General features: G+C 44.4%; 1 protein-coding gene across 1 annotated transcript in view; it reads left to right on the plus strand.

Moving 5' to 3' along the window:
- Window positions 1-2,487: 2,487 nt before the first annotated feature.
- The window catches only part of AKAP11 (A-kinase anchoring protein 11), a 44,160-nt gene continuing 34,178 nt past the window's right edge, over window positions 2,488-12,469 (plus strand). Inside the window, 2 exon segments of the mRNA XM_054518262.1 lie at window positions 2,488-2,551; window positions 11,239-11,346. Of these exon segments, the coding sequence (XP_054374237.1) occupies window positions 11,287-11,346 (60 nt within the window). The 5' untranslated portion in view covers window positions 2,488-2,551; window positions 11,239-11,286.

A 12,469-nucleotide genomic window follows, 5' to 3' on the forward strand; every position in this document is an offset into this window, starting at 1 on the left:
CTGACCCCCACATGTGGACTGGTGTTCCAGCCTGGACTAGACCCATCCCTGTCCCCACAGGTGTCTGATGCCCCAGGGCTGGGGCTGTCCCGAACTTGCCCTCCTCCCAGGCTGGGCTCAGTGGGATGGGCTCTGACTGGTCAGACCCTTCCTTGAAAAATACAAAATTCACAGGATACAAAATACCAGAGCCCAGAAACCAACATTGTATTTCTTCATAATTAATATAAATTTTAAGAAGTGTTGGCTGACTAGACAAGTTTCCTGCGCTTTACCATAGGCAGTATTTAAATCAATTGCAAAAAAAATAGTTTAAAAAATCATTTTTTCAAAGCTATCCCCATTTTTATTATTGTATAAAAAATGAACATTTTTATTTTTGTAACCAACAATGGCATGCCATGGGTTATGTTTCATGGTTTCCTGATGAGGGTAAACTTTGATTTTTCTCAAGGTTTTGGCAGGGAGCCATAGGAACTCATTATTCTGAACAGTCTAAGGGGAATTCCTAAACAAAGGGAATAAAAGGCCTGAATTTATTTTTAAAGCATGCTTTTTCATGTTTACATTGCTTCCATAGCTATTTTGTTTTGTAATTTTTTACTTAATGTTGATACATAAAAAAAAAGATATATTAAAAACAAATCCCTCTTACAGAATTTTTATCTTTCTTGAAAACTAAGACATGTATTTAATGATGGAGTTGGTCAAAAGGAGATATTTTGTTGTTAAGCTGAAGATGAACAAACTGTTAAAATGTCTTTATTCAAAACACTGTGTATTTCCAAATCAGGCTGGTCTCAATGGGCACTGAAATGATGACTATCTTGAGTTAAATTTGAGGCTATTATTCATTTACTTTTTTCCATCCCATAGGGACCTGCAGGCCCTGGGAGTACGAGGAACATTATAACCCACTTGTGGCAAAGTGAGACAGTCTAGAACAAATCTTTTGTTTCTTATATCTGTGTAGTTTTTGCATGGCTTTGTTCCACAGCTTAGTAGATTTTAGGGTAAATGAAAACGTAGTTTAGCTACCTGTTGGCAAAAGTGAATATGGACCCCCTCACTTTTGAGGTGTCTAAAATGATTGTAGAATTCAAACAGCCCTTCAGGAAAGACAAAAGAGAAATAAAAGCCACAGCTCAAGTAAAAACAGCAGGTAGGCAGAAGCAGGAATTATCTTGAAGAGTAAGGGAAAGCCAGTAGCAAAAAAATTCTCATATATTTTTAATAGGTCTTAGTGGTGGAAGAAAAGTGCAATTTATGAGGGGGCTAGGGTAGTCTCTCTGTCTTTGTCTCTGTAAAATGGGGCAGGTTAGAGCTTGAAACCATCCAGCACAGAAAAAGCCACAAGGCTAGCATTCTTTGTTTTTTTTTCTTCCCTAACCCCTGCCCTAGTATACGAAGTTTGGGTGGGTTCGTTTTTTTGGTGTTTTGTTGGTTTTTTTTTGTGTCTGAATGTGGCTTTGGCGACTCTTTTTTTCCCTGCTTTGCAGAAGCTGCTGCAGGCAGACGCCGGCCCGTCTCACCTGCCGAACTCCCCTTCTGTGGTTCCTCCCCCGAGCTTCCCCCTCACATGCCGGGTCTCAGGAAGGCCTGGCCCGATTGCCGGAGTCTCTCCTTCGTGGGGGGACAGAGCTGTCAGCCCACACTGCTGTGCACTGCCCAACACCTCCTCGCTGTGTCCCTGCTGCCAGGCCGGTGCCTGGACGAGCTGCTGCTGCTGCTACTGTTTTATACTGGGAAGCTACACCAGATTACCGCTTCCATCCAAATGAAAGGAAATCCCTGCTGTGTGTGTAGGCCTACACCTACACACACAGCAGAACAACTCATGAGGAGGTGAAAATCAATTGCCTATCTGCTGGCTAAATGCACACCTGCCCTGCGGAATCCGGCAGCACTGAATTTAGGAAGGCAGTGTGAAAGGAAGGAGGGCACAGGATTTTCAAACAGGGTCTCAGAGTTTTGTCTGCGCCTCGTCCGATTAAACCCAGGCTGCCGCCTCCAGCCCGGCCCCGCGCTGAGGCCGCCGGCGGACCATGAGAGACGGCCCCGACGGAGCAGGCAGGAACAGCCCGGCCCCTGGCAGGCACACGGCTCCCGGGGGCTTTGCAAGGGCCGTGCCCGCGCCTGGGCACTCCCGCGTGGAGGGGCTGGGATAGGGCAGGAGCCGGGACAGGAACACGGACACGGAGAGGGATCGCAGGATCCCTCTGGGGACGTGACCGGCACGGGCCCAGCGCACGCTCCGCCGCCGCCTCGGCTGTTTCCGGGGCGGGGCCGCCGCTTTCCCGCCAATGGGAGCGCGCGGCGGCGGCGGCGGCGGCTGCGGGGGCGGGGCTGGGCGGGAAGCGTCGCGAGAGCGGGGGCGGGGCGGAGCGGGGCGGGGCCGGAGGGGGCGGGGCCCGCGGCGGCTGGGGCTGGGGCTGGGGCTGGGGCGGGGGCGGTGGCTCCGGTCGGGCGCTCCGGGGCCGCTGCGCTGCGGGGCCATGGCCGCGGGTGGCGGGCGCTGAGGAGGCGGCGGCGGTCACAGCCACAGCCACAGGTACGGAGCGCCCGCTCTTCTTCCCACCCCCTGCAGCCGCTCGCCCGCGGGCCGCCCTGCTGGGGAGCGCGGGCGCAGGGCGGGGCGCCGCCGGCGGCCTGTCACTCGGGGCTCGCTGCCACTCGTCGCCCGGGGGCTCCCGGGGAAGCGCATCCTGCGCCGCCCTTCCCGGGGAAGGATCCCCTGGGGCAGCGCAGCTCCCGCGGGCCCCGCCGGTCACCCGGGGCGAGGCCGGGGCCCCCTGGACGGCAGCGCGGGGTGACACGAGGGGCGCAGGGGGCAACGCAGCGCTTCGGCTCCAGGAGCGAGAGCGCGGGGTTCGCGATCGCACGGCCCTCGGTGTCCCCCTGGGCCGGGTCTGTCCGTCCGCATCTCCGGTGGGGACTGACTGACTCGTGCGGGTGCAGCCGTAGGGGGGCACGGAGGCTCCGTGAGTTTGCGTTCCCTCCTGCGTTGTTGGGGTTGTGGTCGGTGCGCACGGGTTAAGTAAGTTCAGCCTGTTCTGGACATTTCGCTGTAGAAGTGTCTCCTCGCCCTCCCTCCCTCCCGCCCTCCCGCCGCATGTCCTCCTCCCAGTTCCTCTTCTCCCTCAAGGGAGGAGGAACACGGAGCGTTCCTCCTTTGCTTTCTTGGCTCTTTTGAGGGGCTATCTTTGGCTCTCTTATTACAACCGAAGTACTTTTCTCTGGTTTCCAAAAGAAATCCAATATGCAAAAGGGAAAAAAATGGATGAACTGTAGATCCGAACTGTATTTAAAGATACAGCCTTCTCCTCTCTGATGTATTGCCAGAGTGAGATGGGGAGGTAAAAAATCCCACTTACGTTGTATCTGGAAAAGATCAGTGATACTGAAATAAATGGTAACAATGCTCGAAATTTATCCAGGTTACATTTGGAAGAGTCTTACATGGCTTCATGTTTGTGAGATTATTTCAGAATCGTACAGTTAGACTTTAGTGGTAGATACCACCTATATTTAATTAATCCTTGAGAACTAAACAAGGTATTCTCTGGTGAAATTTTCTCTAGGTGGGAATAAGTTTTCTTGAGAAAGTGCTGTAGCTTAGAAAATAACAGCCCCTCTTGGTGTGCTTCTGTTATGTACAAAATACACAACAGACTGAAGTAGAGAAACTTAAAGTTGATTTCATAAGCCACAGAATCCAGACCAGTGGATATGTCTAATACATGAAGTAACATTTTTTTCCCAGGAAGTGTTTGAGAGTCGAGACCCGGGACTGGGGGGAAGCTCTGGGTGATGACTAGCTAGTAGTGATCTAGGAGAAGAAAATGATTGAGTCTTTTGAAATTGCTGCTTCTGTATGACAGAGATACAATGAAAGAGAATTAAAACTAAGCAAGAAAAAGGGGACCCAGCCTGTCATTATTGTTTACCATAAATGATGTATTTTGCTTTTGATGTGTTGTGCTCCTGTGGGTGGCTGTGGTTAAGACAACTTGTGTTTCATTCCTGGACTTTTTCAAGACTGCTGACCTGATCAGTGAAACTGATAAATCATTAGAAATGAGAAATGGAGGAGGATCCATTAGACTATTCTGCCTGTGTTGTCAGTGTAGTCTTGCTTAATTTGATTTTTAGTAGCAATTGTTTTGCACGGTTATAAATACACATGCAGGAAAACCAGGGAATTAGGCCGAACCAATATGGATTTTAAAAAGGAAGGTTCTGCTTGACCAGTGTGATCTTCTATGACAAAGTAACCCACTTAGATGAGGGAAAGGCTGTGGATGGTGTCTGTCTTGACTTCAGTAAAGAGTTTGACACCATCTCCCACAGCATCCTGGTAGGAAACCTGTCTGCTCATGGCTTGGATAAAAAGTTTATCCACTCTTCTGTGGATAAAAAAACTGGCTGGATGTCTGGGCCCAGGGAGTGGTGGTGAATGGAGCTAAACCCTGCTAGAGGCCAGTCACTAGTGGTGTCCCCAGGGGTCTGTTCTGGGACAAGTCCTGTTTAACATCTTTACTGATGATCTGGACGTGGGGATTGGGTGCACCCTCAGTAAATTTGGTGACAGCACCAAGTTGGATGGGAGTGTTGATCTGATTGAGAGTAGGAGGGCTCTACATGGAGACCTGGACAGGCTGGATCAGTGGGCTGAGGTCAGTGTATGAGGTTCAGCAAGGCTGAGTGCTGGGTTTGCACTTGGGTCACAGCAACCCCACTCCATGCTGCAGGCTGGGGAAAGAGTGGCTGTAAAGCTGTTTGGTAGAAAGGGGCTTGAGTTCTGGTTGACAGCCGCTGAACATGAGCCAGGGTGTGCCCAGGGGCCCAAGAAGACCAGTGGCATTCTGGCCTGTATCAGCAATAGTGTGGCCAAAAGGAGCAGGGCAGGGATTGTGCCCCTGTACTCAGCACTGGTGCAGCCACATTTTGCATCCTGTGTTTGGCTTTTGGGCCCCTCAGTTCCAAAAGGACATTGAGACACTGGAGCACATCTAGAGAAGGGCAACAAGGCTTGTAAAAGGTGTAGAACACATCTTATGAGGCATGTCTCAGGGTGCTTAGCCTGGATTAGAGGAGGCATGGGGGAAATCTCATCACTCTCTGTAACCACCTCAAACAAGGGTGTAGAGAGGTGCGGGCCAGACTCTTCTGCCATGCCTGCAGTGAGAGGACCAGAGGGAATGGATGGTTGGACTAGATAATCATGCAGGCCTCTTCCAACCTTGATGATTTTGTGATTCTAAAAGAGTGTTTTCTTAAGGATTTTTAAATTTCATATTTTGAATGAATCATTCAAAGCTCAGTGTTTCACTAAGCCTGGCTTTTGCAAATCGTCATCAGAGTTCTCTAGGCTGACTCAGGTCTGTGTGCTGAAGACAAAAAAAAGTAGTACTTTTTCTTTAAAAGAAAGATGTCTATTTTTGCTCTAGTACTACTAAAAACCCCTCATTTTAAAAACATAATATAGATTTACTATTGTCATTGGCTAGAACTTTTATTTGAAATTTAATTTTAATAATGCCATATTACATATATTTTAAGTTTATTCAAGTTTGTCATAACCTATATGTGTTTAACATAGGTGTGCACGTCCACATATGCCTCTGTAGCAATTTAAGAGATTTACTCAGCATATTTACAGAAAAAAGATAACGTTTTTTTTTTCTGCCAGCTAAGGTTTGTCAATACACATTGACTTAAAGTAAATTTAGGCATGGGATAGACTTACACAAAGAGATTAAATCCATGGCAAATTTCCTGTTGGATTCTCTTAAGCTGATTATTTAATTTTGCTTCTTACATATATTCAAACAAGGATACATGCACATGGAAAAGCTAGCTAAATGCTTATTACATGCTCTGATGAGAAGAGTGTTCTTCAGCACATCTCTGGAAAACTGGGTTTATACATTTATAGAGTTCTTTGGGCTAGAAGGGGCCTTTAAAGCCCATCTTGTCCAAATACCCTGCAGAGAGCAGGGACATCTACAGCTAGATCAGGTTGCTCAGAGCTCTGCCCAGCCTCACCTTGAATGTTTCCAGGGATGGGGCACCGACAGTCAGTGGCTCACCACCTTCATTGCAGAAGATTTCTTGTATCTAATCTAAATCTACCCTCTTCTAATTTAAAGCTATTCCTCCTTGTTCTATTACAACAGGTGTTGCTAAAAAGTTCGTCCCTGTCATTCTTATAAGCCCCAGTTAAACATTGAAAGGCTTCTGTAAGGTCTTCCCAGAGCTTTCTCTTGGCTGAACTACTCCCACTCTTCCATCCTGTCTTCATAGCAGAGGTGCTCCATCCCTCTGATCGTTTTTGTGACCCTGCTTTGGACCTGCTCCAGCAGGTCCATGTGTTTCCTGTGCTGAGGACCCCAGAGCTGGATGCAGCACTGCAGGTGGGGTTTCACCAGAGCAGAGCATCACCCTGCTGGCTCCTCCTGCAGCCCAGGATGCGGCTGGCTTTTTGGGTTGCACTCGCATGTTGCTGGGTCATGTTCATCTTCTTGTCCACCACCACCCCCAAGTCATTCTTCTCAGGGCTGTTCTTAATCTGTTCATTCTACAGCTTGTATTGACACTGGAAATTTTCCTAGCCCAGGTACAGGACCTTGAGTGTTGTCTTGTTGAACTTGATGAATTTCATATAGATCCACTGCTTGAGCTTATCCACGTCCTTCTGGATAATATCCCATCCCCCAGGCACGTCAACCACACCACTCAGCTTGGTGTCGTCTGCAAGTTTGCTGAGGGTGCCCTCGGTTCACTTGGTCTGTGTCATTAATGAAGATACTAAATAACACTGGTCCTGCTGTGACCTGCTGCAGGACACCACTTGGCACCAGTGTCCATCTGGACACTGAATTGTTGACTACTCTTTTCTGGATGGGTCCATCCAACCAGCTTCTTATCCACTGAACATTCCACCCGTCAAATCCATATCTCTCCTATTTGGAGAGAAGGATGGAGGATTGTGCCAAAAGCCTTATGGATGTCCAGATAGAGGACATCTGCAGCTCATTCCTTGTCCCCTGATGCAATCACCCCATCACAGAAGGCCGCCAGGCTGGTCAGGCAGGACTTGCCCTTAGTGACACTGTGCTGGCTGTCCTGAATCACCTCCCTGTCTCCACGTGTCTTAGCACAGCTTCTAGGAGCATCCGTTCCATGATCTTCTCAGGCACAGAGAAGATCTGAGGTGACACCAACAGGTCAGTAGTTCCCAGGATCTGCCTTTCTACCCTTTGTTAAGGTGGATACAATGTTTCCCATTTTCCAGCCATGACTTTTCAGATATAATGGAGTGACTTGGTAACTAGATCAGCCAATTCTCTTAGAACTCTAGGATGTGTCTCCACAGGTCATATAGACTTATGTATGTTCAGGTTCCTCAGGGGGTTGCAAACCCGATCTTCTCTTTGCTCCTCCAGTCCATCCTCTGGAGAGGTGTGGGAAGAAAGGTTGCCAGTGAAGACTGAGGCAAAAAAGTTGCAGAGCACCTCAGTCATCTCATCTGTTGTTACTAGTTTGCCAGTTGTGTTCATTGGTGGGAGTGCATTTTCTTTGACCTTCCATTTCTCTCTGACATACCTGTAGAAGCCCTTCTTATTCTTTGCATCCCTTGCCAAGTTCAGCCTCAGCCTCACCTTGGCCTTCTAACCTCATCCCTGCAAAACTAGGCAGTGTCCTTGTACTCTTCCCAGAATACCTGTCCCTGCTTCCGCTGCCTGTTCATCTCCTTCTTGCCCTTTAGTTCGAGCTCTGCTGCTCTTAGTTTGGTCTCAACTCAGCAGTGCCAGTCCCATGCCTTCCTTTCCTGATTTCTTACACCCAGGGATTGGTATCTCTTCAGCTTTATGGAAAGTGTTCTTAAAGACCTGCCAGCTCTGTCCTTCTCTCACATCCCTGAGGACAGTTTCCTGGGAAGCCTATGGATTTAGCTCCTTGAGCAGCCAGAAGTGTGCTGTTCCAAAATTTAGGATCCTGAATGGACTCTTTGCCTGTTCCATGTCCCTCAGAGCTGCAAACACCACCAATGTGTGACTCCTGTGGCCCAGGCTTTCACCAATCTGGTTGCCACGGATTAGATCACTTAGGTTAGTGACTAACAGGTCCAGTGTTGCATCCCTTCTGGTCAAGATTGTCTTATTATGTGTCTTAAGAAGCTATCCTCCATGCATTCCAGGAGTCTCCTCCTAAAATAGCTTTCTGTGCTACTTTTTCAGTAGAATTTAGGGTGGTTGAAGGCCTCTGTCAGGAGAAGAGTCTTTGAGCATGATACCTCCTGTAGCTGGATCAGGAAGGCTTCCCTGGATCAACCACCAGGTTGACTTAATACTTTGTTTTGTTTCTTTTGCCAATATGCTTTCAGCCTGCTTGTGGCTGTTGTTCAGAGACAGCTCTTCACACTCTTTCCATTTCTTACTGTAGAGAGCAACATTCAGCCACTCCTTCCTAGCCTGTGCCTTCTTTATTAACAGCCTGTAGCCGTCCACAGCCACACTCCAGCAGTGGGATTTTTCCCTCCAAGTTTCAGTAATGGCACCTAAGTTGTACCTTCCTAGCAGCACAGAGGCTTCCAGCTCCTCTTGTGTATTGCCCATGCTGTGTGCATTTAAGGTGATGCAACTTGCTAAAAAGTGAAAGATAGTGTGGGTGTTCAGTAATTAGTTGTGTGATCAATTTTTCCCTTTTTTTTGGTGTCTGACAATAGTTACTCAGTAACAGGAAAGTCCTGTTCCTCTTGTATCTGATGCTTTTGCCATTGATTCCCCTTTTTTGAGTAAACAATAGGCGGAAGTTAAATTTAATAGTCAAATTCAATATCCAGAAGTAAAAGCAATTTTAAACAGTAGGTTTTATTTATACAAATGAGCTACTTCCAGGCTGCTTTATTGTCAGTGCTTTCACTTCCTTTTCAGTTAGTGCTAATGTTTGTGTACTTCTCACATGATTGAACCATTGTTGTATTGAAAATGGATAATGATTTTACTTATTAAAAAGAATATGGTTTTGCTGCATTGTTGGACAAGTGGGACTCTTCAGATTTCTCTGAAGTGCATGACAGAGAGCAGAAATGCTGTAGGTGGTGTAATATAGGTGTATATATTAGGACCTGTATTATTCAAGTACTGAAGGTAAGGTTGCAGAGAAGATAAAACATTGTGGTGTTATGGTGATAAACCTTTATGTTTTCTGCCCAGGATTTTTCAGTCTTCATACTGTGATTTACAAGTCTGTTCATTTCATAGGTAGGGGACCCTACAGGTTGATGTTCAGGTCTCCAGAGCTTAGTAGCAGATGACACAGGAAAATACTTAACCTGAAGGCAGTTTACAGTGTAACTGTGAACTGCCGTACCTGAGTAAACACTGCAGCCCCCAGCAAGGTTAAAAGGTCATCTCCATGGCTTGCTATGTTGGGCTTTGTTAAAATTGCTGCAAGGAGGGATCCATCCAAAAATGTCGAGCTGAAGTATCTGTGTGAAAACCCATCTTTTTCTGTAGATGGCTTTTTCTTAGATAAAGGAGTGTCTAAGAGTATTTCCCCAATATGCTTTGGATTTTTACTGGACTAGCCACTTAAGATAGAGCAATTGGGACAGGTGAAGTGGATATCTTTTTATTGCCCGATACTGTTGTGTGGATTTTTTTATTTTAGACACGTGAGTTTTAGCAGAATCATTGTTGTGTTTAGTCTTCTATCCATAGTTTACTGTGAAATTAATTTTTATTTGTATTTATTATACTTACATATTATATCTGTAATCTGTGGATCATGCACCTGACTGCTTCATGTAATTGTCTGAATTTTCCAAACTTTAAATATCCAGTGGAGAGAAGCTGTGTTTAGAGATGAAAATGTTTCAGTTTATTTGCCTAAGTGTAACTTCTTTTCTAAGATTCTAGCAAGTTCATCTTTATAAAGGAAAGCAGAAATCAAAGTGAAATGTATTCACATTGTACCTAATAATAATCTCGTAGCTACAGATGTACCTAATAATAATCTCTTGCTATTTTATTCTTGAAGAAGTTTTACTTTTAGAGGTGCTGGTGTGGAGAAAGGTAGTTACTCGTTGACACTACTGATCTTCATATTTAAGTGACTTATGCTCAAGACCAAACCCATATAAAACTTTATTTCCCATATAAAGGTTAAATACGTGCTTGAGATGAGATTGACAAAACCAGTCTGGTCAGTTGTGTGAAGACCCATACTCTGATGTCGTGGTGTTTACTTTCTTTATCTTTGCAGTAATTTTTACATGCACTTGCTCCTTGCCTCATTTATTTTATATAGTGTAGGAGTTCTTTTTCCTGTTTGAAATGTGTGACCATGGGAAAAGATGAAGTATTAAAACTTCCATAGAACTTAAAAGCTCACCACATGCTTTCTGTCCTTAACGCTCTATATTTATTGCCTATTTTGGTGGATGCAAAGATGAATGAAACAAACTGGATCCATTGCTGCTGGTTAAAGAGGGAAACTTGAAAAAATACCTTCATAGCTGGTTTTTTATTTTCTTCTTGTTAGAATTAGACTTAGGATAAATAAGGGCAGCTGATTAGAGCAGAAACTCCTGTGACCTAGTCAGTTGAGAGTGCTGGTAAATGCATGTAGTCTGCTGTGTTTTGCCATCAGAGCCTGGGCTGCCCAGAGCAGAACCAGGGAAGGAGAGTGATGATCCATGTTAGCCTGTAGTAGCCCAGGGTGACAGACATGGCTGGACCCGTTGGCTGCCACAGTGGGTGAGTTGTGCATTTGCCTCCCGAGACTGTTAAAGGGTGGTTGCAGTGCGTTGTATTGTACAGGAACCCACTGAAAAACCTTCCAGCATATGAGCGACAGTGAATCAAAATTTAATGTAGTGTTCCTCCCCACCCCCAGTGCAGCCTTGAAATTCCAGTTAAAGGAAAACAGTGAACCTTACTGCTAAGTGTCTGCATTCTGCATTTCATGCCTGATTTTGAAGGTCATTAAGGCAGTGCTTTTTTAAAGGTAGCTGTCAGTATGGATGGTGTGCTGTTTAATCTTCAAATGCTTTTAAATTGTTTTTATTGGGTCTTGTTTTGTCTACTTGCATTTTTAGAGTGGATGTGAGCTAAATGGATATATTTATCCATTAGTATATATATCAAGTATAAATTTAGTATAAATATTAATATTTAGTATAAATATTAGCGTATATATAAAGTAATCAAATATAAATGTTTTTTGCAGTGTTTTTTGAGCTGACGTCTGTCATTGAATACCAAGATTGGTAAGAACATGGACACGTACGCCAGGGCTCAGGGCAATCACATGAAATCAAGAATATCTGTTGAAAAGGTAATTATCTGTATTTAAATGAAAAAAGTATTTCTGAGCTTTTCCATGTAATAATGAAGCAAGTGAACTGGTTTATTTGGGTTTTTTTCGGTGTTTTTTTTTAATATGTTAATATGTTTTAATTTTGGTTGTTTGATGTTTCAAGGAGACAAAGAAATTGCTTTTGCTCTGCATTCTGGTGGATTTAGTGTAATTGAACTGAGAGATAGCATCATTTAAGGAAATGCTTTTGTCTTTCAAGATGATGTGATAAAATTTTGATGTATTAATTTCCTAGAATTCATCTTGTTTATTAGAATATAGCTTTTATTTTAGAGCAGATTTTTTTGAGTTTATATGTAATAATTTAAAATACGACTGCATAGTCTTATTGAATTCTATGAAGCCTGTTTTAGGGCTTACTTGTAATATCCTTAGATCTTGGTTCCTGTCTGGTTTCTCCTTGTTTTTGCATGAACATTTAGGAAATGCCTTGGTGAAAAAGAAAATATATCTAGCACTTACAAAGAATATTAGGGGGGATTTCTAATATTGAATTAAGTTTATTTATTGTTTTAAATTTTGTCACTTCAACTTGGAGAACATAAATACTGTTCCTAAAATTTTTTTGCAACCTCTATAAGCACTTAAAAAAGTGAAAGTTGCAGTTTATCCTGAAGGAAGAAATTTATTTATCTAATCATATTTCTCCAGGTAGTTGAACACAGATGAGTAATTTTCTAGGTCTTCTTTGGCTATTAATAACTTCCTTATTTGCAAGTTGCTGCAACAGTAAGAGGAGAAATTGAGCAAGGAAGCATCCTATCGCATGAAAATTACATTATTTTATTTCAGGAGCAGATTTTGTTGTTTTAAAGAAACAGTGTCTGTGGTATATGTCCTGTTTGTGATGGCAGAGGGAAGGTGCTGTGAGACAGCGAGGCTGGTAGTCAGTTGTTCCAGGTCCTGACATGGAATGTTAACTGCCATCTATTAAGCAGTTTCTAATTATGGGTGATAATCTTTCGCTTTAGGACATGTGGTATAAAACCTTGAATTTTAATGGTTTTTGAGGACTCTCCAGCTCAAATAGAGATCTTCAACTACAGTGAAGTAATTTTGCATCGTTAACCTTAACATAAAC

The sequence above is a fragment of the Molothrus ater genome, chromosome 2 (genome assembly GCF_012460135.2).
Source record: "Molothrus ater isolate BHLD 08-10-18 breed brown headed cowbird chromosome 2, BPBGC_Mater_1.1, whole genome shotgun sequence".
Lineage (NCBI taxonomy): Eukaryota > Metazoa > Chordata > Aves > Passeriformes > Icteridae > Molothrus > Molothrus ater.